Raw genomic sequence first — 25,016 nt, forward strand, 5'->3', positions numbered from 1 at the left:
CCAAGCTGCTTGGCGATGGTCTTGTAGCCCATTCCAGCCTTGTGTAGGTCTATAATCTTGTCCCTGACATCCTTGGACAGCTCTTTGGTCTTGGCCATGGTGGAGAGTTTGGAATCTGATTGATTGATTGCTTCTGTGGACAGGTGTCTTTTATACAGGTAACGAGCTGAGATTAGGAGCACTCCCTTTAAGAGAGTGCTCCTAATCTCAGCTCGTTACCTGTATAAAAGACACCTGGGAGCCAGAAATCTTGCTGATTGATAGGGGATCAAATACTTATTTCCCTGATTAACATGCAAAACAATGTATAACTTTTTTGAAATTCGTTTTTTTTTCTGGATTTTTTTGTTGTTATTCTGTCTCTCACTGTTAAAATACACCTACCATTAAAATTATAGACTGATCATTTCTTTGTCAGTGGGCAAATGTACAAAATCAGCAGGGGATCAAATACTTTTTTTCACTTACTGTATATACTCATTGTATCTGGTGTTATTTCTGAATTGGACCCAAAGTCAAGTTATGCATCAGTTCTTTGTTTTATTGTTGTGCAGCTCAGGACAGTTAAGTATTTGTAATATTGTTGTTAAACAGAGTGAATTTCTTGCTTTTTTAAAGTTCTTATTTTGTTTTACATGCTGAGAATGAGTTTTTATACAAATCAGGGATGTACTTTCTATATTTGTTTTACTCTTAAATATTGCAGGGTTCCCAGCAACTTTTTTATGAAACCTTCGACCTCTCCAAAAATCAGCAAAAACAACACAACACATTTATTTGAACGGTCTACATTCTCTCTCTTATTGGCTGTACGAATCAGCAGCTATCCAGATACAAAGCAAGTCGGATGCTTCCAGAAAACTAGACAGTTCAGTACAGTTTGGAGCTACACACACTTACCACAAACCGAAAGCTGTCCAATCCACTCATGTGACCCATATGACCGCCATCATCTGGTGGAATCCATGTGAGTCCAGCTGTTTATCAGTTTGGTTACATGGTGGACCTACATGATATTATTATTTTTTGGCCAGTGTCTGCATTTCTAACGTGTGTGTGTGTGTTGTTTCTTGCACTTTTCATAGATTACTTTCAATTGTAATATTCATTTAAGAAAAACTATATATTAATAAGGATGAATAAAAAACTTATATTGGTCTCAAGAAAATTATATTTGCATTGACTAATTTCTCAAACGAATGCCAATATAGTAACAGAGCCAAAGCGATTTCCAGTCGTGTTACAGCCGGGCAAAGTCGAGCAGAAGCGAAGGGAAGAGGTGCCCATGGCTTCCCCATATGGCCGTTTAAGAGCTGGTACAGGAAGTCTGGACAATATGGGGCTTCGCAAAGAAAACATGATATTGCAATTCAGTGCCATTTCAGCAGTGCTACTTGCTCTCTCTTGCCAGAGTTGTTTTCCACGGTCAGTTTTATATTTCTGACAAAGGCTTCCCTAGTCCCGTTCAGTCCATTTACTGTGAAATGAAAGATTCTTATGGTTATTCTTCTATTATATTTGAGATGGCAGGTTTTTGTACAGTTGCACTACCTGAAATACGTGTTTGTACATTTTCTATTGCAGTAAAGATTGATGCCACTTTAATACGTTTCTACGTGCTCTGTCTGTACATACCTGAATGATCCTGATTTCACAGCAAACTGTATGTATGTATCTATGTAAAAAAATGAGAAAACCACAATCATCGGAATGTTTATTTTTCTTTTATTTTCCACAAATGAAAACTTTTGTACAGTAATAAAAAAGACTCAAACCAAACCATGATGTCTAAAAGTGTCCTTTCCACATATAATATAAGGAGACTCACTTGGGTTCCTCTGGATGACTGATTTGCATGGCCAAAAGTTTGAATATTTATTATTATTATTATTATTAGTATTACAGCCTGTGAAGCACTTGTTGTGATGTCACGAGGAGAACGGGATTTCACCCTGCCTCTTCCCATCACTGTGGAAAGCACCTTGCCAGCATCACTGGTGGAAGTGGGAAGAGCCTGACACTTTCACTATAACAGGTGATGAAAGTCACGTGTCTCACTGGTCTTAAATAAAAGGAGAAGCAGGGACAACGGTATCTTTGTCTCATTCCACCCGACTGATTTCCCTTTTTCGGGATGTGGCTCAGCTTTCACATCCCATTTTTGTGCTGCATTCATCCATGCCTTGATGAAGATGACAGACGCAATGCACAGCTCACTGGTACCCAAGATGGGTGTGTGTGTGAGTGTGCATGTGTGTGCGTGCATGTGCGTGTGTGTGTGCGTGTGCATGTGTATGAGTGCATGTGCGTGTGTGTGTGTGTGTGTGTGCGGGTGATAGCAGGATCGATGTGGTTTATCACAAGTTTTGACCAATAATAAGACACAACAAATATATTATGATTGTAACTATGGCTTGCTCTTGCAATGCGAACACCAGCTCCCCACCCAGCTGAGTGTCGTGTTCCACATGTTTGTGTTTATTTAAATGTGTTGCACATAATGGTGCTCCATAACTTCGTCTTGTGACCTTTTTTCTTTTTTGACAACAAACCAAAGGTGATGCACTTCTGTTTTTTTTCTTATATAATAAACAGGGTTTATTTTTTACATTGTGACATTCCAGGAACATTCATCGATTTTCAAAACCACTTATCCTGGTGAGGGTCATGGGGAAGCCAGAGCCAATCCCGGCAGGCAGGAATACACCCAGGATTCACACATACAGGGCAATTTAGCGAGACCAATTAACCTAACCCACATGTCTTTGGACGGTGGGAGGAAACTAGAGTGCCCGGAGAAAACCCACACAGACACGGGGAGAACATGTGAACTCCACAAAGACACAAAGTGCGTGCCATAGTGTCCCCTGAAGAAAGTCAGACAACCAGCCAAATTATGATTTCATATTTTAATCACTACTATTAATATCTATTTAATTTTTTTTTTAATTATTCCTGCTTTGAATCTTATTAAAATAGAAAAAGGAAAAAAGCAATCGAAGAGGCTTGTGTCCTTTTATCAAATGTTTTCATGAAGATGATTGTTTATGAATGGTTTTGTCCGTGCTGCAAGTGGTTAGTTCTCTGGTTCATCACCTCATGTCTGTGGGGACAGACGGGCCGGCCCGGGGGTTGAGCTTTGCTTCCCCACACGGTGTCCCACGCATGCTGTTACACAGTCACTTCACAGGTGTGTGTGAGGGCGTCCTGTCCGAGCCACAGCACACACTAATCCTGATTCTGCATGGATGCGTCTGCCCGCTCAAGCAGAACAACATTCTCCACTGTAACTCATTGTGTGCTCTTTTGTCATTTTCAAATTATGTAATTATATATTTATGAATTATTATACAATTCTGAATTTATACAATGTAATCATTAGTTAATATTGGCTAACCTGAGATCAGGCAATATTGTTTTTTAAATGTTTTTCATTTGTATATATATATTTTTTTTCACTTTTGATCTCGACTTTATATGTTTTTATGGGGAAAATATTGAACAACAAAGCTTTCACATTCACCCTTGACAGCTCCAGTCTCCTGCAAAGAGCTTTAACCCTCGATGGAGGTGCGGAGGTGAGCGACTCTGTGGGTGGAAATGCATTTAAATGTATTGTCGTCTGGCTTAAAAATTAGAGTGTTGCAAAAATAACTCCCAGCCCTGTGCATGTATTTCCATATAAGGTGTGACAGGGATAGAGAACCCAGAGAGATGACAGAGATGCTGGATCACAGTTCAAAGCATGCGAACTCCGTATGTTTGGGCAGCTGTACGAGCCGATCTGGAGTCAGAATGCTATTGCTCTTCTCCAACGAGGTCAATTTACAGGAAACAGGCTGATGCAGTCCTGCATGCAGCCTTGTAAATCATTGCTCAGGTATTATGACATATTAGAAAAGGTGGGAATCCTTCAGGCAGACACAGTGGGCCGCGTAAGGCGCACATCAGGCCCGTCTCTCTGTGTGCTCATGCTGGAGCAGTTCCACCTGTTCCTGTGTGCTTTATGGGTGGTTACCGAGGATTGACTTCACAGGACAAACACCTCTGCTGACTGCCAGCTGACATCAGCCTTCATTTGACTGGGAAATCACCTGCGCCATCATCATACCAGGAAAATCTGTCTCTCTTTACGTTGCTAAGTGATATTTAAATCTGACGCCAAATGGGTCCCTTGTCCTTGGTTGGTTTAACCCATTAATAGCATTATTTGTTATCAATACAGCGTATTCCTGTTAGAAATACCTGCCAAACTGAGCCATTACTGGGGACAGATGCAGTCTAATTAGACTATGAATAATGGACGATCCTTCTGCTTTGAATTAATAATTTAACTGAATATCCTTTCCTACTTTCCTAGTCTACTGTGGCTCCATCCCACCAGACAGGGCATGTTTAATACTTCTCTCCTAAACCACCTCTGTCTCTCTACACTATTGCCTTGTGTTGCACAAGAATCAATTAATCATCTCACAATTGGCAGATACCCCCCAGATACAGACGGGAGCAGATTCACGCCAAAACCCCAGAACCCCAGAACCCCCAGCCACTCAGAGCCTGCCCAGGCGCCTCCCCTACACCCCCTCCAGTACGGTGGCCAGGTTGCCAGGTTTACATATCAATGTAAATGATATGAAGATACTCCGTCTGCACATCACAGTACTTTTTGCATGCTATATTACTAGATATGTATTTTTACGGTAGTATGCAGGTTAACATCAGTGATAGATTGTAACCAAAGTAGTAGTAGTAGAATGTAGGTTATGAAGTTGTATGCAGTAAAAGTCTATAAAAGTAAGTAGGTTAACATCACTTATGGAAGTGGCTACACAATATAATAATAATACATTTGTCATTCTGTCAGTACATGTTGTTTCTGTACTTAAATGGAACAAAATAATAATCAGAAATGTACAAATAAATTATTAATAATAATATTAAGATCAACAGTTCTAAAGCACCATATACACTTATTTTATTCACTTTAGTATAAGTTCATGATATACAAAACTGGGACAGGCATAGAGTTTCCATCATATTCACTGCCTGTAGTGCGACATCAATTCAGTACAAAAATGCACACAGTGACATTCTGCAGGTTTTTAACATTGTAGATGAATGGAATGAAGTGGGGCGAAAGAGTGTCATACGTGACCAACAAATGTCAAATGGGTGCAAAACATTCCACACGGGACTAAAAAGTGTCACACAGCAGCATAGATTAGAATAACAGAAGCACGTATTACAGAATATATTAAATACACAACAACCTTGTGTTCTTGCTGACCACGTTGATTTGTAACCAGGTGTAAACCTCTGGACTGGTTTTGTCGCTGGTTATTACCATCATTATAGTCAGGTTATCACCTCAGAATGGGTGATACTGTAATGTGCTGAGAAATTATAGTGTACATAGGTTACAAAGTGTCAGAGATGGCAATGGGGTGGCAATGAGATGATAGGGCCGTGTCATAGTGGACAAAAGTGATGCAGCCTTATCTTTGGCCCATATAATATACACTTTATTATGTTACCACTACATGCTCTGAGTCAGTGTGTTTATCTGTATATATTTGTCTATGTATATTTTGTATGTAAGCATGTATGTATTATTATTTTTCCCTTCTGACAATCACTAACTAACCACAGCATTTACCCTACCCTAGATTAACCTTCATACAGTGATTCTGCCTCAGACACATTAGGTTGCTTGTGCATTTTTAGCTAATTTCCAATATGTATCATCGATTAAGAAATCAAATAATGTTATGGTAAAGCAGAAGTGTAGTACAGTTAACAGCACACTGCATTTAAGTTCACTATAAGAGGGTGATAACTGAATTAATAATAACTAATTAATTATATATATATATATCAGCCATAACATTATGCCATGATAACGGGATTATCAGTGTTATTCACTTCACCTGTCAGTGGGTGGGATATATTAGGCAGCAAGTGTCCTCAAAGTTGATGTGTTAGAAGCAGGAACAATGGGCAAGCGTAAGGATCTGAGCGACTTTGACAAGGGCCAAATTGTGATGGTAGACGACTGGGTCAGAGCATCTCCAAAACTGCAGCTCTTGTGGGGTGTCCCCGGTCTGCAGTGGTCAGTACCTATCAAAGGTGGTCCAAGGAAGGAAAAGCGGTGAACCGGCGACAGGGTAATGGGCGGCCAAGGCTCATTGATGCACGTGGGGAGCGAAGGCTGGCCCATGTGGTCCGATCCAACAGATGAGCTACTGTAGCTCAAACTGCTGAAAAAGTGAATGCTGGTTCTGATAGAAAGGTGTCAGAACACACAGTGCATCGCAGTTTGTTGCGTATGGGGCTGCATAGCTGCAGACCAGTCAGGGTGCCCATGCTGACCCATGTCCACTGCCGAAAGCATCTACAATGGGCACGTGAGCATCAGAACTGGACCACGGAGCAATGGAAGAAGGTGGCCTGGTCTGATGAATCATGAGTTCAAGGTGTTGACTTGGCCTCCAAATTCCCCAGATCTCAATCCAATCGAGCATCTGTGGGATGTGCTGGACAAACAAGTCCGATCCATGGAGGCCCCACCTCACAACTTACAGGACTTAAAGGATCTGCTGCTAACGTCTTGGTGCCAGATACCACAGCACACCTTCAGAGGTCTAGTGGAGTCCACGCCTCGACGGGTCAGGACTGTTTTGGCGGCGGCTGTTTTGGACCTACACAATATTAGGCAGGCGGTCATAATGTTATGGCTGATCGGTGTATGTCAATAATTATGATATTATAATAAGCATTTTGACTAAACTATCACAATTATCCCAGTGAACAGGTTTATGCAAAACGGCATCTGCTTCAAATGGAGAACACGTGTCCCAAAAATGTAAGACAACTTTGCGCATTTAGTTCACAGACACAAACAACAGCAAAGAAAAGCCACCCAGAAATGACCCACAAGCAGCCTCTACCTCGCAGCAAAACAGTTACAACGGAGGTGACAATGTGAGCAGGAAAAATGGGAAGTGTAGTCTCTAACAGCGTGACATCTGTGGAGAGACCGCGGGGCAGCCATCGCGAAACTACAACTCCCAGAATGCCCCAGTGACAAGCCCGATTCACGTGATGGGCAAGAGAGAAAAAACATGGCTTCCCTGTATCATATCTTGGATGGCAGGACCTGAAATGGCAGTGAATCCGGAATGAGATTCAGCATTTAAAGACGTTTCGGAGCATCCTCGGTGACCAAGCGCCACAATGCAAAAGATCAAGTCGCTGATGACGCGGCAGGTGAGGAATCGCGATGAATCGGGTTCTCCGTGCAGACAGGGCAGCTTCACGACCAGCTGTGTTTATATCACTCCTTATCAATGAAAAGTCATGCACAATAAGAGGTACTGGCGAAATAAGCGATCTGTACTGGTTCTGGATACAGGGGCCGATCGGCTGCTTTACAATACTGTGTGTACAGACTTCTTTGCGTTCGCCCGGCTGTTTTAGCTCATGCGCATTGAGGCTCATACAGAAGACACTATTTTATCATAACTGTATTTTAGACACGGCTCCTTTTCTGTGTCTGTGACTCTATAATAATATTAGTCTTGTATATGCTGATGGAGTCGGAATGTATTGTTAACCTATGCAATGCACGCATTTATTTGCAGATATATATATATATTTTAAATGATATAAAAATGCACATTCCACACCAGTGGGCGTGTAGGGAAGTGTGGCACGTCACGGCACGTCACCTGCTGCGATAGAGATTGCACAAGAGTAACAGTCAAGCCCGGTGATGCACAAAGACACAAGATGCACAAGCCTGATTTATTGGTGTGTCTGTGTTTTGAGACACTAAACAGCAAGGTATATTGAGACATTTTGACTCATGCATTTGTTGTTTTATTGCTCTGTCTGTCCCATTGTGGGGTTTTGTGGACACTGTTTTGCTTTGTACTGTCAGGCTACATTGGGCGTGTGGAGATGCCAGCTCTATCAGGCTATAGGAAGAATGAATCTCTGTTGGGCCGGTTGTCATGCTCTGTCTGTGCTGTCTGTGCCCACTGGCTGGACAGACAGAGCTCATACCACCGCTATCTGCTTCCTGACAGATAGGGAGGCCTGGCAAGTATGAACTCCATGTGTTGGCGAGTTGACTGCCAGGCGCGTGCTATTTCTGTGATGCTAACGATGAGTGTCAGATAGCTGTCGGCTTTAAGGCGTAACATATAAAAGGGCAGGTTGGGTAATTGCATTGTCTGTCTTTATTCCAGGGCCCCAAAAGTCCCCAGGAGAGCATGAGTGACCTCAGTCCTGTGGAGAACTTCAGGATCCCCAGCAAGGTGAGGCTGTAGATGGAGTCGCGGGTCCAAAAGTACACCTAGGGGGTCCTGGGCTCAAATCCCCACTGGGACACCGCTGTTGAACCGTTGAGTGAAGACATAAAGAGTAAACACACTTTAAAAATCCCCAGGTTTGATTGAAATGGTGTCAGCCTTAATAAGATCATGATCATGAGAAAAAAAAAAAGACATTCTTGCTTGTCAGTAAGAGAGACTGGGACGCATCGGACTATGAGGAGACTTTAGGCCAGAGTTCGATCCAGTTCTGGGCTTTTGAATATTTATTTGCTTTCTCAATAAGCTATTCAGTGTGTTTTCTGGTTTCTCTATCATTACATGAAGGGAGAGAGAAAAAAACGACCTGGTTAAAACACCGATGTTTATAAAGCCCAGCGATGGCTCTTGCATGTTCTAGAGTGTGTAGAGTCAAAGGTCTTATCCAAGTGTTTCATGCTTAAAGCAGAGTCCTGGACAAATAAACAACAGATTCCGTGTAAATAACTTAATTATTCTGCAGTTCTGTGTGTCCCTCACCGCAAACTGAGCTCTCACAACTGGAGACAGACCTGTCCCTGCCTCCCTGCGTTGTCTTCTGCAATAGGAAATCATACGTATTCGTCCAGAGACGGTCTGTGTTGTCAGGCTGCAGTCAGTCAATGCAGGCAGGAAAACCTGTTGCCACGTAGGCGGAAGGAGGGACGACTCTGAAGGGATTGTTTGAATGTTTAGAGGTCGTCTGTTCAGCCTGCAGCTTGCTGCCGGTTTCGGGTCATTGTCAGGTCTTTTACAGGTCTGGGAATTGGATTCTGGCACTAAAGTAAAATATGACACTAAAAGTTCTAGTATGAGATGCATTGTAATTTTTTGTTTTGTGCGAGAAACACTACAGTGCTAAGTTCTCAATTTCCAAAGCTAGATGCATAACTCCTGAACTTCAGAGGATGTTGTATTATAAGTACCTACACAACGACAATAACAGCCAACGTTATATGTTCACATGTCTCCCAGAGGTGCTGCTGTATTTGTGTAAACCGTTCATATCGGCCCTCCTGTTTCCCTCTCCCGAAGATGTGTTTTCAGTGCTGCTGTCCTTTTAAACGCAGCCTGTGATCTGCAGTCCCCCTCTCTCTCATCTCAGATGTTCTCCTAATTAAATTCCAACCAGCAGTTGCATTATCTTATTGCAGGCCATACAGAGAGAATACCTCAAAGGGACTTTATCTTTCATCCTGTTGTCCTCCCGCGCTGTAGCGCTGGGCCGTGGCATTCATGTTTTTAATCTTCCTATCTCTTAGCATAATGTGAGCTGATCTTTTTGTTTAATTATACCCAGGGGAAAGTTATTAATAGTTGAGGAAGTTTTACTGTTTTTGATAAGTAGGCTGCCTCTCTGCCCTTTCGCACTCGTACAGTGTGTTTTATATAACTTTGTTCGCTGGTAAATGGGGAAGTACCTTCTGTCTTTCAAGTGGGAGCTTGTGTCCTAATATTATCATACTATTTCAGCTAATTAACTCATCAGCCGTTACATTGTTCCCTAACAAAGCCCCTCCCCACCTCCTCTCCTCTGTCCTGCATTCGCACATTGGCCCCCCACGGCGCACGAGTGTTGTATGACTTTGTGCACAATCTCGTTGACCTCTCAGCGCTGGGACGCAGGCGATAGGCGTTAACGAAACCTCTGTTTCTTTCAAATGCTAAAGATACAGGGGCTTCGTTTGTTCCTCCACATTCAAATGTTTTCTTTTTTGCACGGCTGTAGTCGATTGGCCTGAATCAAAATGTAAAACCAACCTACGATAAGTCACAGAGGCTGAACCCCACGTGGCGTCCGCATCCGAGTGCTTGGTGATTAAAACCAAAAACACAATTGGTGTGTGCGAGGCCGTTATTCCCTCCTGAACAGTTTAACCTGAGGCTGAGGAACAATGGCAGCCGTCAGGACCAGCACTGTTATTCTTCGTTCATTGTCTTGTTCAATAGAAGATGATAATTATAAGTAATTATAAGTAATTATAAGTAAATTATAAGTTGGGGACACCAGACTGTGGCCTCTGGCGGGTTGGTGGTCATGGCATCGTGGGCCATGTTTGCAAACCACTAACGAAGCCCCTCTTTGTGGGGGTCGAATCCCGAATTTCCAGTTTTGAATGAAGGATCTTGCCATCCAGGTTTACTTTTGAACCTTTGAAAACGTATTTTTCCAGTCAGATATCTCCAAGCAAACAAACAAACACACTGATCTGCCCAGCTTAAAGAATACACACAAGGTTTCTCTCTCTCTCTCTCTCTCTCTCCCCCCCTATTGTCTTTGAATATTGGACTGCAGTTGACCCAGGCTCCAGCTCTGTGTATCCTAGTGTTACAGTGGCTCAGCTGAGCACCCCAACTGAATCCCAATAACATGCGGTTTAAATGCCAGACATCCCTCCTCCTGCTGACGGTGCACACTTGCTCGGTCAGCAGGTGGCGCTGCGTATCCACTCAAGAGCGGAGCAGCCAGAGACGGGACTGACGTGTGCAGCAGTTTATGAAATTGGGTTTTCTGACATCAGATGTCCCTTCATGCTCCCTTAGGTCAGTCTTCGTGTCGAAACGTGGCAGGAAAAGGTATAGACATTCAGGAAGAGTTTGTTCATAAAAGAACAAAAACAAAAGGTGCAGAAGTCGGCGTCTCCGGAGCCGTGCTGGTGAAGTGCGGCCCCTCGTGTCTCTTGCGCGGGACCCCTGGCTGTCCCCCCTCGGGAGGACGAGCGCAGATCATTGCTGTGTATCGTTGAGCTGTTTGGGCCGATGGCCACCATAAGACCATAATAGCTTGATAACAGAGATGATGATAAAGGATTGGGGAGTGAAGTGGGGATGTGGAAAGACTATGAATCACAAACTATACACCTTGACTTTTCAAGGAAAAAAGAAAAGTCAAGTTGTATGGTTTGCGATCCACAGTTTTTCTCCCCCCTGTCAGAGTTGAGGCACACGATGGCCCGTCCGCAGTCCCCCGTCTCCTCCTGCTCGAGCTTTTTTCAACGAAAGACGGATGACTCAGCTCTCGTCCCCCTCCCCCGCCGAGCTCCCACTCCTCCACCCACTCCGTCACTTAAAGACTCCTCTCTCCTCGGTTCCTACGTGACATCTTTAGAGATGAGTCTTTCATCTCCCTCCCCCCCCACCCCCCACTTCACCCTGCTAACTCTCCATTGTCCTTTTCACGGTCTCAAACTTTGTGTGAGCTAGCGAACTGAGGTTTTGTGTGTTCCTCTCGTCCTGTCCCTGTATTTATCAGCTCCGCATTGTTTGTACACGCCGGCAGCGCCACCCTAGCTGGCGGAGGTCAGTCTGTATTGATCACATTTCAAAGAACCAGAAGTTCAATCCTCCTCCGCTGAGCAGATTTGCCGGCACGTTAAAGATTTGCATTGATTTCATTGGACTTTTGCCACGGTTTCTTCGTTGTGTTGAAGTAGTAGCTTAATTAAACTGTTTAGAAATATAAGATGAATAGAAAAGCATCATTCTAATATTGTCAAGCAACATCTACAGTTTAGGTGACACTTGCACCCTGTAAGAAGCCTATTTCTAATTACTATCCATACGTTTTCAACAGGAATAATGTGTTCAGCTAATCTTAACTCAGTCGCCTCTGGCCTGCAGGTGTTCAGCTGCTTGTTGTCGTTCTTCCCGTGGGGGTGACCTGGAAACCGCGTTTGCTGACCCTCGCCATGTGCTTTTCTTTTCACCAGGAGGAGCTTCGGGAAATGAGAGAACAGCCCATCGACCCACAGGCTGAGCAGGAAATAATTAATAGCATCGAAGAAGTCTACTTTTCCAGTGATTCGTTTGACATTGTTCAGCATGAGCTGGAGGTAAGACTGCCCAGTTTCCTGGAGAGATAAATTAAAGATGTGTGTTTACTAGACAACGCCTGAAGAGAGGCCCGGAGATTCCCAGGGGAGAGCATCAACAGGGTTTAACACGAGTGATGTCAGAGCAGATGCGCTTCTCTTTTTTTCAGTTGATCCCCGACAACGACAGCGAGCTCAGTTTCTCCAAGATAATTCTCTCCCCGTTAAGACTGGGGTGTCGCTCTCATGCAAATGAACGCCCGGGCTGGGCCGTCTGCACCGCGGCCAGGTTGATGGATTAGCCGGTTACAGGAGGTGTGAAATCTCATTAGACTTAACAGCACAGTGTAACTCCCACAGAATCGGAGCGCAGTGGAGGAGAAAGCAATTACGCGTCCGGGGCCTCTGTCTGCCACGGCTCACTTGATAAAGTTCTCTAATATCATCGTTTGTTACGTGTTTCGCTCACTGTATTTTTATAAATGGGTTCGGCGAAAGCCATGCAGACGCTTTGTTCCCAAAGACACATTTTAAACAGCCTTGATTTGGATCTGAATGTGCTGCACTTGAATAGATAACTGATGCTCATTGTCTGTCCCTCCACAGAAGCTGCCTCCAGTTCTCAATATTCAAGAGCTTGAAGAGTACAGAGACAAGCTGAAGAAGCAGCAGGCCGCCGTAAGTGTGACGTGTTCATCGACTATCGTGAGGGAATTACAGCACTATACATAAGTTTGACAGCGTAGATTAAATCCACGCACTGAAACAGGAAATGGAAATTCCAGAGAAATGAAAGAGCGTCCAAAGTTTCTTGTCGCCAAAAATGTAAGAATCGAATAACACAGAATAGTTAAGAACGTAAGAAAGTGTCCAGCCGAGAGGAGGCCATTCGCCCCATCGTGCTCATTTGGTGTCCATTAATAACTAAGTGATTCAAGGATCCTATCCAGTGTATTTTTAAATGTTCCCAAATTGTCCCTTCAGCCACATCGCTGGGGAGTTTGTTTAGATTGTGACGCCTCTCTGTGTGAAGAAGTGTCTCCCGTTTTCCATCTTGAATGCCTTGAAGCCCAATTTCCATTTGTGTCCCCGGGTGCGTGTGTCGCTGCTGATCTGGAAAAGCTGCTCTGGTTTGATGTGGTCGATGCCTTTCATGATTTTGAAGACTTGAATCAAGTCCCCACGTAGTCTCCTGTGTTCCAGGGTGAAAAGGTTCAGTTCCTCAGTCTCTCAGTAGGACATTCCCTTCAGACCTGGAATAAGTCTGGTTGCTCTCCTCTGAACTGCCTCTAGAGCAGCGATATCTTTCTTGAAGTGTGGAGCCCAGAACTGTCCACAGTATCCAGATGATCTCTAACTAGTGCATTGTACAGTCTTAACAATATGCTTCCCTATTGATTGTGGAGAAAATTGGACACACAAAATCCTTGGACAGTCTCTCTCTATAACCACACTGTATAGACCTGCAATCTTCCCTGCATCAAGTGGTCTTAATAAAACAGAGGGAGAAATTGAACCTGTAATACCTTCTAAGAACAAGAAACTACAGAAATAAGAGATAAATAAGCGCTCCAGTCACAATGCCTCCCTGTGTAGCGATAGATGATATATAGTGGCAGGACGTGACGAGGGGTTGATGGCCTCACTGTGAAATGTAGCTGCTTCAGCTGATGGGAACATTTGTAGAAATTTCTCTTCTGGGATTTGGCACCTGATTTGAAATCCGCTCTTTTGATGCCGTTTATTTCGCCTGTAGGCAATCAGCGCTTGTACAGCCAGGGTTATATTTAGCTCCTCTCAGCTGTATGGACAGCCTCAGTGTTGCTATTAAGAAAAATGTATGTTCCTGCCTGGTTTGCATCGGATAAATAGATCCACTGAATAAATGAATAAATAAACACTGATCGGTGCAGATGACATGGTTAGTCTCGTCTCCATGTGCCATGGGGGGTCAGAGTACTCACTGAACTCACAGGCTTGCGGGTGATAAACGGCAACGTCCGACCTGCCCACTAATCCTCTGGAGTCATCCCTCGTGGTCGTTGTTCACACAGGACTCGGCTTTGAGGTGAAGGTGCTCTTCCCCAGCAGACCATTAGATGGCGCAGTTGGTCCAGTGTGCTGCTGGGAGCGTTCCTTGCTGCTCCCATCCGGCCTTCACTGGCTTCCTATTTGTGAATCACGCACAGAGGACGTTTTTATTTGTCGGGACTGTCAGCAGTGTGAACCCATTAACCGCTCTCCTGCAGCCATCAAAGTGTATAATTCAGTTCCACGTGGTCACTATTGAATAAACTTTCAATCCTTTCATTTGCTCTCCCGGGAGAGCGTGCAAACCCAGCCTGGACACCCCGTTCCCAAAGCACTGACCGGGCCGCAGGTGTGAAGACGGCAATATTGCAGTCTCGGCATGATGGCTAAAAGTGTCTCCACAGACAGAGACGAGGGGTTTAAATGGGGAAGGCAGATGATGGGAGTGCTTTGAAGAACGATGACACTTAGTTCTATTTCTGCAGGGAATCATTTTTAAATTTATTTTTCCTGCTAAACCTTTCCCTTTTTGCGATTATCTTAAAAGTGTGGCAGTTATTCTATAAAAGGCCAAATCAACTGTTAATGTTACATCACTGATCATTGCAGTCTCTCCGAGTGACCCCCGTATCAATCCTAACCGAGCTTAAATGGCCGTGATCTGGAAAATTGTGCCAACAGTCCCGGCCTTGAATCGTCGAGAGGGTTGAAGCTACGGCACGGTCCCCACTTACCCTGACGGCGAGCGGTGCCGTGGAATCAATTGCTCTCTGGTGCTGCGGTTCTGAGCATGGGACGTTTTTGTTGCTTTGTGGTGTTTGTGTTACACTGTCCCCCGAGGTCGAAGGCCAGGGCTGCAGGGCCGGATATCTGTGTGATGACTCCTCCGCCACGGCGCTCTTTCTTATCGATCGGTGTCACCCGGTGGTATGGCTTCATTAAGTTTCCCATTTGTCCAGAGCTGGTGTTTAACCTGGGATGGTTATTTGCCGCGTCTCTGTTTCCTGTATCGCATGCCTTCGCACAGCGACTCCCTTCTCACTTTTAATTAAATCCTGCCCTCAGAGTTAATTGTCAGATGATGTTTAACTTCTGCCACAGAGAGGAGACCTCGATGTGACCCTGAGCCCCAGGTTAACCGTTTCCTAACCCCCCCCCGCATGCGTATCATTTCCCTGTTTCCTCTTCGCTACTATTGTGTTCACTGATTGTGCTTTGTTTTGCAGCTGTTGACAGTAAGAGTGTGTTTTGATTTGACAAAGCATTGTCACTGACGAGTTCTCGTGCGTGTGTGTGTGTGTGTGCGTGTGTGTGGCCTTATGCTTGTGGTTGTAACACACACACACGTACACACACTGCTACCCTGCACTCTATTTCTTCCACAAACAGGATTGACAATTGCTGTTTTTGCTTCTCTTTGCGGTACTTTAAATTGGAGAAAATAGTAATGATGATAATTTAGATATAATAGTAAGCAGAAGCATAGTAAACACACACAGGGACACACAAAAACACTCACTCTTCTCCAGCTGCTCTGCGGTTCGTCACCAGCTCTTTTTATTTTCCAGGTTTCCAAGAAAGTGGCCGACCTGATCCTGGAGAAGCAGCCGTCCTATGTGAAGGTGAGGCTGGTGTCGGTGCCATTTAAACCCCGGTTTCTACCCCACTCCCGCACAACACGCCCTCCGTGTGCCACACCAGCACCATTCTCTAGGAACAATCATGTGTGCTTTTATATGTGCACATCGAAAAGGCACATGCCTGGAGAATCACAGAAGAGTCATGAGATCTGCTCCGGAGGCTCAGTGTCCGTGGTGCTAAATCACTGGACCGGAAGTCAATCCTCGAGGTCTGGTCCAGCTTGTGTGATGGGATGGGCCTTCTTTCTGCCCCTAATGCTTCTGAGATGGATGGCCCGGTTGTGGGAGGAGCCTCCACTTGTCCAAACAGGCCTCTGTGTTGATCGTCGTCTCAGACGGAGGACGGTGTTGACTGAACTTACAAACCCACGACAGTCCAAACAAACCATGGTGCTCCGTCAGTGCTGCCATATGTATCTAGTGTTCTTCTCGAAGGGATTAATTGTAGCTTGAATATTATTCCTGGGCTTTGTCTGGCAGCAGCCTTTCATCGTGGAAGTGTTCACCTCCGCCTGCCTTCACCCTTAATCCTGCTTTTGTCCAGAAAGGGCTTAAGATAGCTGTTTTAAATTGCTGTAATTTCCCCAGTGTTGTTTTTCTCAGTGTGTGTAATATGCTAAATGATAGCTGCTGGAAAGCAATGGCAGTTGAGCATTGGAAAAGGTTTAATGTCGTCAGATTTCGGAGAGAAGGAGATGATTGCCTGCAAACAGAACAAGCTGGCTCCTGCGCTGCCTGAAAACGGCCAAAAACAAAAACTCGAAAACTGGCAGCTTGAAAGCGTTGAAATCCGGCACTCGACTTCAACGGCTTGACTCCTCCGTTCAAAAGCATACTTTGTTTGAGACTCTATCCCAAACAAGCAAACTTTCCATGTTTTCCAAACCCCAGATTGTGATTTAATTTACATTTTTATTGTTTGTAAGGCGGGGGGCCAGCCCAAAGTATCTAACAAGTCTTGAAAGCCCAGTTTGCTTCAGTTGCGAATAGATGGCAGCTTTTGTGGCTCGCTTTTTGTCCTGAATTAATTCAAAATTGGGTTTTTGGGTGGGGGGTACAACAATGCGACAGACTGCGATTGCTGAAGGCGAAATCTCACCGGCTGACAAATTGTTTCTGTCGAGATAAACCCCCAAACAAACCACTATCTGTGTGATGGATATGAAAACAATTGCTAGAACAAAATCTATACATGTGAAAAAACAAAAACGACGACTAAATCATGAGCACGACCTGAACAGACATCAATCAGAATGCACATCCCAGAAATGAAACCTTTTCCGTGTTTCATTTAAATCATCTGTTTTGTGTGTGACAGCAGGCGGTCTCAACGGTCTCTTTCTGCTGTGTTTGGAAATAGAAATGAAACTGTCCCAGAAACGCAGAAACACGCACAAGAGAACGCGTGGGAGGGTCTCGCTCTTCAGGGAAGGATACAAACAAAACAGGACCGGCCTCCTTGGGATCTCTTCTCTCCCATGTGGACGGACAGTCTTTACTCGAGCCGTGTCCATACGCATGACTTTGCTTCCTTGGCGTACTCGGCACAGTACGTCTCTCCCTGCCCTCTTTCCATCTCTCTCCTACTCAGTTGCCCTCCACTCTCTCCTTACACTCGCTTTCTTTCTTATTCTCTGTGCGTCTCTCTGTCTGTCTGTCTCTCTCTCTCTCTCTCTCTCTCTCATTAACGCGATCCTTCAGTTCATCCAGAAGGTGTTGGCTGTGAGTGACAGGTGGTCGTTTAACAAATAAACCAAAGAAACAACAAACGTGGAGCAGCAGCTTATTCCAACACTGCCATCTGTATCCGCAGTGGCAATGGGGGGTTAAAGGGATATTTTCCGCTGGCGTCGAGTCTGGGGAGAAACATTCTTATCGCTCGCTTTTTATAGCTGACCTGTTTTTATCGAATCTATTCTGTTCGGCTGTGTACAAAGCGACGGGTGTGTAAAACCCCACTTCAGCTTCGAGGGTCAGGTGGCTTTTTCTTGCATCGCTCAGAGTGCTATGCTGTTGCCAGGAGCTTCGGCACGGCGGCACGTTTCTCCCCTGAAGACGCTCGGCTGAAAGCATCCAGTGTTTCAACCACGCGTCACTCTGCAGCGGTCGGGTCGGGGTTTGTTCAACTCCTAGAGGAATTCCCTCTGCCTGATTGCCTGCTGGGCCGCCGCCAGCCCTGCATGTTCAGTAACACAGGAAGTCATGTTCTCAACGCCCGACCGCAATTAAAACCCGTGCTTTGCTTTGCTACTTGGCGCACGTTCAAATTGCTCCAGAGAGGTTGGAGAGACGTGTTGTGGTGTGAATCACAGGGCGATGTGTGTCGGTCCTAATTGGAGAGGAGGGGAGTTCTGTGTGGAAGTATGTTTTGGTTCAGTACATCGCATGTGTTGTGGCTGCCCCTTATAAAAATTAAATATCATTATAAATATTCTACGTCAGTGCTGGTCAGACTCCCCCATTTCATCAGAGGCTACTAAACATGTTGTTTGCCGATCGTGCCATTATTAAAAGTTTTTTATTTGTGAAATGACGACACACAACGTCTCGCTTGCTCGTAGGAACTGGACCGAGTGACTTCCTTGCAGACGAACCTGCAGCTCGCAGCCGTGATCTGCACGAATGCACGGAGGTAAACATGGCCGACGGGGGTGGGATTGTGTTGTTGATGTCTGTGCTCCAGTAATGTGGAAAATTATCTCTCGTTTCAGGGCGGTTTGTGAAATTAATGAGTGATTTCTCTATTAAAGATAAAAAAGAACAAAAAAAAAGAACAAAATAAAGAACAAAACTCTTCTCTCTTCTTAATGTCTGCAGGCGAACTGTAGGATTTAGACTTATTTGCTCCCCCATGTATTATTTTCATAAGGTGTTTCAGATTTATGGTTAAATAAGGTATTATGCACCATTGTGAGATAAACGAGCATTCCTTTATTTCTACCCCCACCCCCCCACCAAGGCATCTCACGTTTGCGAAGGAGGGCTTCACGCAGGCCAGTCTGGGTCTGCTGGCCAATCAGCGTCGAAGGCACCTGCTCACAGGGCTGCTCAAGTCTCTCCGGACCATCAAGACTCTGGTAACGATACATTAATACATAATTATTAATAACGACAATTAGTGACATGCGATCGAATTCGTGAATTAATACTAATCGGAGAAAATTTTATTGAGAAACCTGTGGTGGATAGAAATTCCAGTTGAATTTCACAAATTTCATGTTTTTTATTCTTTGCAGCAAAGAACCGATGTGAGGCTCAGTGAGATGTTGGAGGTGGGTGTCGTGACCTCTCGGGGCCGTTTTTAAAGGGTGGGAGGAGTTCTTCACACATTCCCGTGATCTTTAATGCGTTTCATTCCTGCCCTGCTGAGTTGAGATGGGATCGTTTTTGAAGTCTGGGAAAAAGATACTCTTTAACCTCGTTCTCATCTCGTCAGGAATGAGGGAGTCAGTCCTCTGCGGCGGGTTTCACCTGTGGTACGAACTTCCAGGAGTTCTTCGTCACATTGGGATCTCATTTATATTCTTAAGGCGCAACCACTAAACTTCAAGTTAGGAAAAGCCCATTTTGTTTAGGAGGAATCTGGCTGGATGTGAATATCATTGCAATTAGGCGATGTGTTTCCTGAATGTGGGTGTTTTTGTTGTTCTCAGGAAGAAGATTACCCCGGAGCGATACAGTTGTGTTTGGAGTGCCAGAAAGCCGCCAGTACGTTCAAGCACTACAGTTGTATAAGGTACGCAGTGTGTTGTTGAAGCCGCTTTTATCCCCCGAGTGTTTGAACCACAGCTGAACCCTGACTGACTGTCCGTGTCTCGTCTCATTGCCTTGGGGCTTCATCTAAGTTCGTTCATTCAGCTCTTTCAGTGTATCTGTGCGGTACAGCGTTTGGCTTCATATATACTGTTAGGAACATTTTTTGTGTGTTTGTTTATGTGTAAAGCCTGTTACATGAGCACTGAGGTGTTGCTTTTTTAAACTATTCTGAAATAACAGACCGTGAAGAGGCAGCCAAGTGACGTGTGCGGTCAGCTATATTTGTGTCTCCCACGCGGCAGATGGTCCATTTCAAACTCCGTCATAGCCAGGGAAGAGACGACTACACAACTGATGTACTGTGTGATCTTTAAAACAAATAATAATAAATAATAACCGCAACCGATAGAACCAGAGAACTTATGTAATTAATAGTTTAACCTTTTTATTATTGGAATACAGATCAATCAATGATGCGACACATTCAGTTATTTTACTGGGTTCACAAAGGATGCAGGGATATGTGGATTTGATTTTTATATAGACCAAAAGACCTTTCTTGTCTCTTTACCTGTTGAAGTCATCTTTCAGGCTGGGGTCGCATTAACACTTTCCGAAGGGCGATCAAATGACTCTGGCTCTGTTGATGTGTACGAGAAACCATCTGCAGAAGAAAAATGAGGGAGTGAGGGCAATTGGTCAGGACTGACGCGTGGCTGAGGGCGCCGTCCCTGCCTCTCGGCTCCTCGGGGCTGTGAGAATGCTAACGGACTCGTTACTGTGTTAGTCCTCGCTGCAGGGAGATGCTCAGTCTTGTCAGAGCCGCCCATGTCGGCCATTGATTAAGTATTCAAACCAGAGGAGCTTTTCCAGATCAGCAGGGACACACGCACCCGGGGACACAAATGGAAATTGGGCTTCAAGGCATTCGAGACGGAAAACAGGAGACACTTCTTCACACAGAGAGGCGTCACAATCTGAACAAACTCCCCAGCGATGTGGTTGAAGAGACAATTTGGGAACATTTATAAACGGACTGGATAGGATCCTTGGATCACTTAGTTATTAATGGACACCAAATGAGCATGATGGGGTGAATGGTCTCCTCTCGATGGGACTCCTTTCTGATGTTTTAGAGTATTGCAGGCTGTCGATTCCACATCTGCCAGCAGGCGTTTGTGTTGTTTTACTGTGGTTCACTGTCAGGCAGCCCCCATATCCAGAGATCTGCACACGCTGAAGATTCATCCTGTTCCAGGTGGATTGGGTTTATATCGGTGTTGAGCACAGCTTCTGTGGATGAGTTCCTCAGATTAATGAGAAGTGCGAACTCCAGTAAACCTTGCTGCTCGAATTAACCTGAGGAGTTTCATAACCCTGGAGTGAGGTTACATCGAATCCTCACAACTGTGAAGAGTGTGAGATCTCAACTTTAGGAGAGAGAGTGAGAGATGGAGAGAGACTAGGGAAAATAAATAGTCTCCCAAAGCATTATTAATGCCTGTTTGCACCAACAAGTAATGTTTTCAACCTCATTTTTCTGTCTTGCACCCCAGTTCTAGTACACACCGGTTTAATAATGAAACCGATGCCTTTGCAGGAATAAATCGCTCTGCTCGTCCCGCGTGTCTCCTTGTTTGAATAAACTTGAACACCACCGGCTGTGGCAAACAAACAAACCAAATAACAAACACAGCTACATACAATAACCATTATCTTCTGCAGATTCCAATGGATTTAAAAGACCCAGATGCTTATCAGCAGTTTACAATATTATTTTTACGGTTTTTGTTCGGCTCTTTGTGAAATGGTGATGTGGGGTCTTTTTAAAAGCATGCAGTGGAATTGAATTAAATACATTCACACTGCTCAACTGCTCATTTAATGGGGATCTATTCAGCCTCGGTACAATGAAAACATTGCAGGTCGCAGTTTGGGCAGAGTGACTGACCCCCATGATGCCGGCTGTTATGGCTGATTGGGATTATGGTCATGATGCTTCTCTTGTTTCGTGGGATCATTTGCCCTGATCAGCTCTCGCTTTCCCAGCCTCTCTCCCGATATTGATTCAAAGAAGGACTGATTAAGCTGCCGAAATAGTCCTGCAGCCACTAGAGATTTCCTGCCAATTACCACAGGGTAATGAGTGATCTCTGCTGTACCGACGGACATAAAACATCTGGCTCTTAATTAGCAGGTGGTCCTTTGAAGACAAGTGCATGCTGGGAGTGTTGCTCGTGGAGTGGTTTTTATGCTGCGGCCTCCGGGACGCACCGGAGAGGTAGACCGGATCAATACTGAGCGTGCGGAGAGTCCTCTGTCCGACCTCTTGAAGCTCAGATTTGCACGCCTCATTGTCCTTTTGAGACTGACCTGCGGCTGTTGTGTTTTTTTTTTTTTTTTTTTTTTTACTATTTTGACAAAAATATTAGATTTTTCAAATAAGGGGGAACGGTAATAAACAGAACAGCTGCCAAGGTTGGTCCATCTTGTGCTCGCTGGCAGTGGTCCTCAAGATCTGTGAGTCTTAGGGAGTTTGGAAAGTTCACAGACTGATTCCCAGCCCCCTCCCCCTCCGATTTAAAGCTCTCATTATCCTAAAAGTTTTGAGATTCTTCACAGATTTACGATTTGTTAAGAAATTAAAGTGAACAAACCAAAGTGGGGGGAACAGTGAGCTTCGCTCTTCGGATATGGCACCCGCCAAGCCAGGGAAAGGCTGTTGGGCAGAGCAATTAAGGAAGCCCGGGGCTCCTCGGCTGTCCCGGCTCACCTCTCGCGTTTGAATGATGGACCTCTTCACATCAGTCTGTAAAGAGGAGCGGGAAGCCAGCGACGGCAGTGTTGAAATACTGCTGCGAGGGAACCGCCGTGGTGCGCTTCATTTAAGAGAGGAATTAGTTTGTTACAACGGCAGGGATTTAAATCAAACGCGTCTCTTCACCTGCCAATCACAGCTGACAAACCCCCGTAAATGAGGATGGCTGCTTGTCTGTTCAAGGCCCGAGGGAATCCTGCTGTCGATGTCAGCGCTCGTAATTTGCAAATGAAGGGCAGTTTGAAGCTTTGAGTTCTTCGAGGTCGAAGCCTGCGTTTCCACTGAGCGTTGCCGTGGATCGGGCTAGGGTGGAGATTGACGATGTGCCTTCAATTATAGTTACATTCTTTGCATTAGGGAAGCAAACCTCAATTCACTATTAGGAGAATAGCTCAAATGCATCAGTATTTTTATCTTATTTGTAATGTTTTTCTGTGGAAGCCGGTGGAAGGTGTAGATGCCATATCATATTTCCACAGCTGCATTGTTTAGGTGCTGCTCTGTACAGGTTCTGTCCTCCCTGCGGTTTGCATATGCCCGGCACACTCGGGGCTCGAACACAGAGCATGGAAATGAAGAGCCCGATATTGCTTTTGAAACAACTGCAGCTGTAATTGAGTTTCTCCAGATTGTGTCTTCGGTTTTCACTCAGCCCTCTGTCATCATCGCTTTATCCAGTTCAGCTGGGAAATGCAAAAGCAGACCTTTCGCTGTTAAATCATCGGGAAATCTCCAAGACCATTTGGCTGTTTGGGTGTGCGGGTGTGTGTGTGGGTGGGTGGTGCAGGCTGTGCGTTTGTTTTTCCAACAATGCTGGGGTCATCGTGGGAGTGGTCCAGTAGCTGACTGTTTCAAATTACTGAAACTATTGAAAATACTTTGCAAGGCCGTGCTGGGAGGGAGAAGAAAGAGCCGCCCCTTGTGAGTGCACCCCCGGCTCGACAATATAACTACGTTACTGGACTTTGATTTCTGACCTCATCTTACTACTCGGATCACAGTCTGGCCCAGCAGCTTTGTGTCTGGTTGTGTTTTACAGGTTCTTGGCTCGAGAGCAGTTGGGCTTCTATTCGCGTTTGGTGTCTTCCCTGTTGGCTTGACCCCACCTAACGAGCTCGGCACCACAGTCGCCCCCCCCCATGGTGTTACAGTACAGTGTAAATGCATACAGAATTGTCCTTGTTCTAACCAGTTGGGTCTAACTGAATGAGAGAATATATTGACTTTCTCATTTGGGTTTTATTTGCACTCATTTCCTCCAGTTTATGTGTAGTTGTCTATTTGGTGGGGGGGGTGGTGGGGTAAAGGGATTTGCACAATTGGTACACTGCTGCGGTGGTCGAACTTCTTTCAAAACCCGCCTGGAAAGGACTGAATAAGAAAAGTGCCCTGTCTTGCTGAGCTCATCCTTTGGGTACCATCTGGGTCTCAATCATCCCTGTGGAGATGAGGCCTGTCATATGGACAGTACACTTGCAATGCATTTCCTTTTTTAATAGAATTGTATTTGTTGCAAGCGGTCAAAACCTCTCTGTCCTCTCCCTGAACTTAAAAAATGTCTGTGTCCCCGAACCCGAACTCTCTTATTTAGCCACATGCATCATCATTCGATGTATTATGTATGTGCACATATATATATATATATATATATATAATATATATATATATATCTTTTCAAGTCGGCTCCGGGAACGGACGCAGACGGGGCTGCATTGCACATTTACGCAATTACCAGCATAAATAAAGTGCTTCTGCCTACAAAAATGGCAGCATAACATTAAACCTCATCACTGAGGATGTTCGTCTAATTGACTAATAGCTGAGGGATGGATATATAAAAAAACGAAACATGAAAAACATTTCAAAATGATCCAGTTCCTGACGGAGGTCTGTGTTCGCCCACAAGCGACTCGTTAGCTGCGACTAATTCATGAGAAAAGTTGAGTGTCAGAGTGAAAGCCTCGTTGGTTTTTAATCTGCTTTCTGGTCATTGTTTTGTTATTTCAGTGTGTAGGGGCAGTTTATCCAGCCACAGCAATAACTTGCGATAACGGGCATCAATTTTTGGAAGAGGCGAAGCGACATTTGTCCGAATATGTGACAGTGAGTTTAATTAACTGTAGAGCTGCCCGGCAGGATGCACTGCCTGTGGGTTTAGTGCGCAGAGAGCGGCTGTTGCAATCGTGCGTTGGTCCACAGAGTCTGGTCTCTACATCGTGGGTGAATGTTGCCTTTGATTTGCACAGGAAAGCTCTTCGAAAAAGGGTTGTTGCAGGGGGGAGGGGGAGAACGAGGAGGGCAGCTGCAATTCATGGATGGGGAAACGCTGAGCGAAATAACTAGGCCGCTTGTGTCTGTGCGTGCCAGGGGTGTAACTGACTCTCCGCACAGCGACAGCATCACTCAGCGGTACTTCTATCACTCGATGCGTGTGCAACAAACCAGTGGAAACCCGTGTGCACACGTTTTACGTGGGGCACAGCGAGCTTGTGTAGTCTTATAGCGCAGCACCTCGGGCCTGTAGTGAGAGCATGCTTTCTGTTGTAAATCAATATTCTCTCTCATGATCCGTGATGGTGTTAATAAATACGCTTTTGTTCTTTAATGG

The 25,016-nt window shown here is 44.9% G+C and overlaps 1 protein-coding gene across 1 annotated transcript in view; it reads left to right on the top strand.

Annotated features, from left to right (window-relative positions):
• Positions 1-7,096: 7,096 nt before the first annotated feature.
• Positions 7,097-25,016, top strand: part of vps50 (VPS50 EARP/GARPII complex subunit) — an 86,210-nt gene continuing 68,290 nt past the window's right edge. Inside the window, exons 1-9 of the mRNA XM_066715477.1 lie at positions 7,097-7,266; positions 8,250-8,318; positions 12,062-12,184; positions 12,770-12,841; positions 15,763-15,816; positions 18,396-18,466; positions 18,794-18,911; positions 19,071-19,106; positions 19,488-19,570. Coding sequence (XP_066571574.1) covers positions 7,234-7,266; positions 8,250-8,318; positions 12,062-12,184; positions 12,770-12,841; positions 15,763-15,816; positions 18,396-18,466; positions 18,794-18,911; positions 19,071-19,106; positions 19,488-19,570 — 659 coding nt within the window. The 5' untranslated portion in view covers positions 7,097-7,233. The remainder of the gene's footprint in view (positions 7,267-8,249; positions 8,319-12,061; positions 12,185-12,769; positions 12,842-15,762; positions 15,817-18,395; positions 18,467-18,793; positions 18,912-19,070; positions 19,107-19,487; positions 19,571-25,016) is intronic.

The sequence above is a fragment of the Amia ocellicauda genome, chromosome 10 (genome assembly GCF_036373705.1).
Source record: "Amia ocellicauda isolate fAmiCal2 chromosome 10, fAmiCal2.hap1, whole genome shotgun sequence".
NCBI classification, from domain to species: Eukaryota; Metazoa; Chordata; class Actinopteri; order Amiiformes; family Amiidae; genus Amia; species Amia ocellicauda.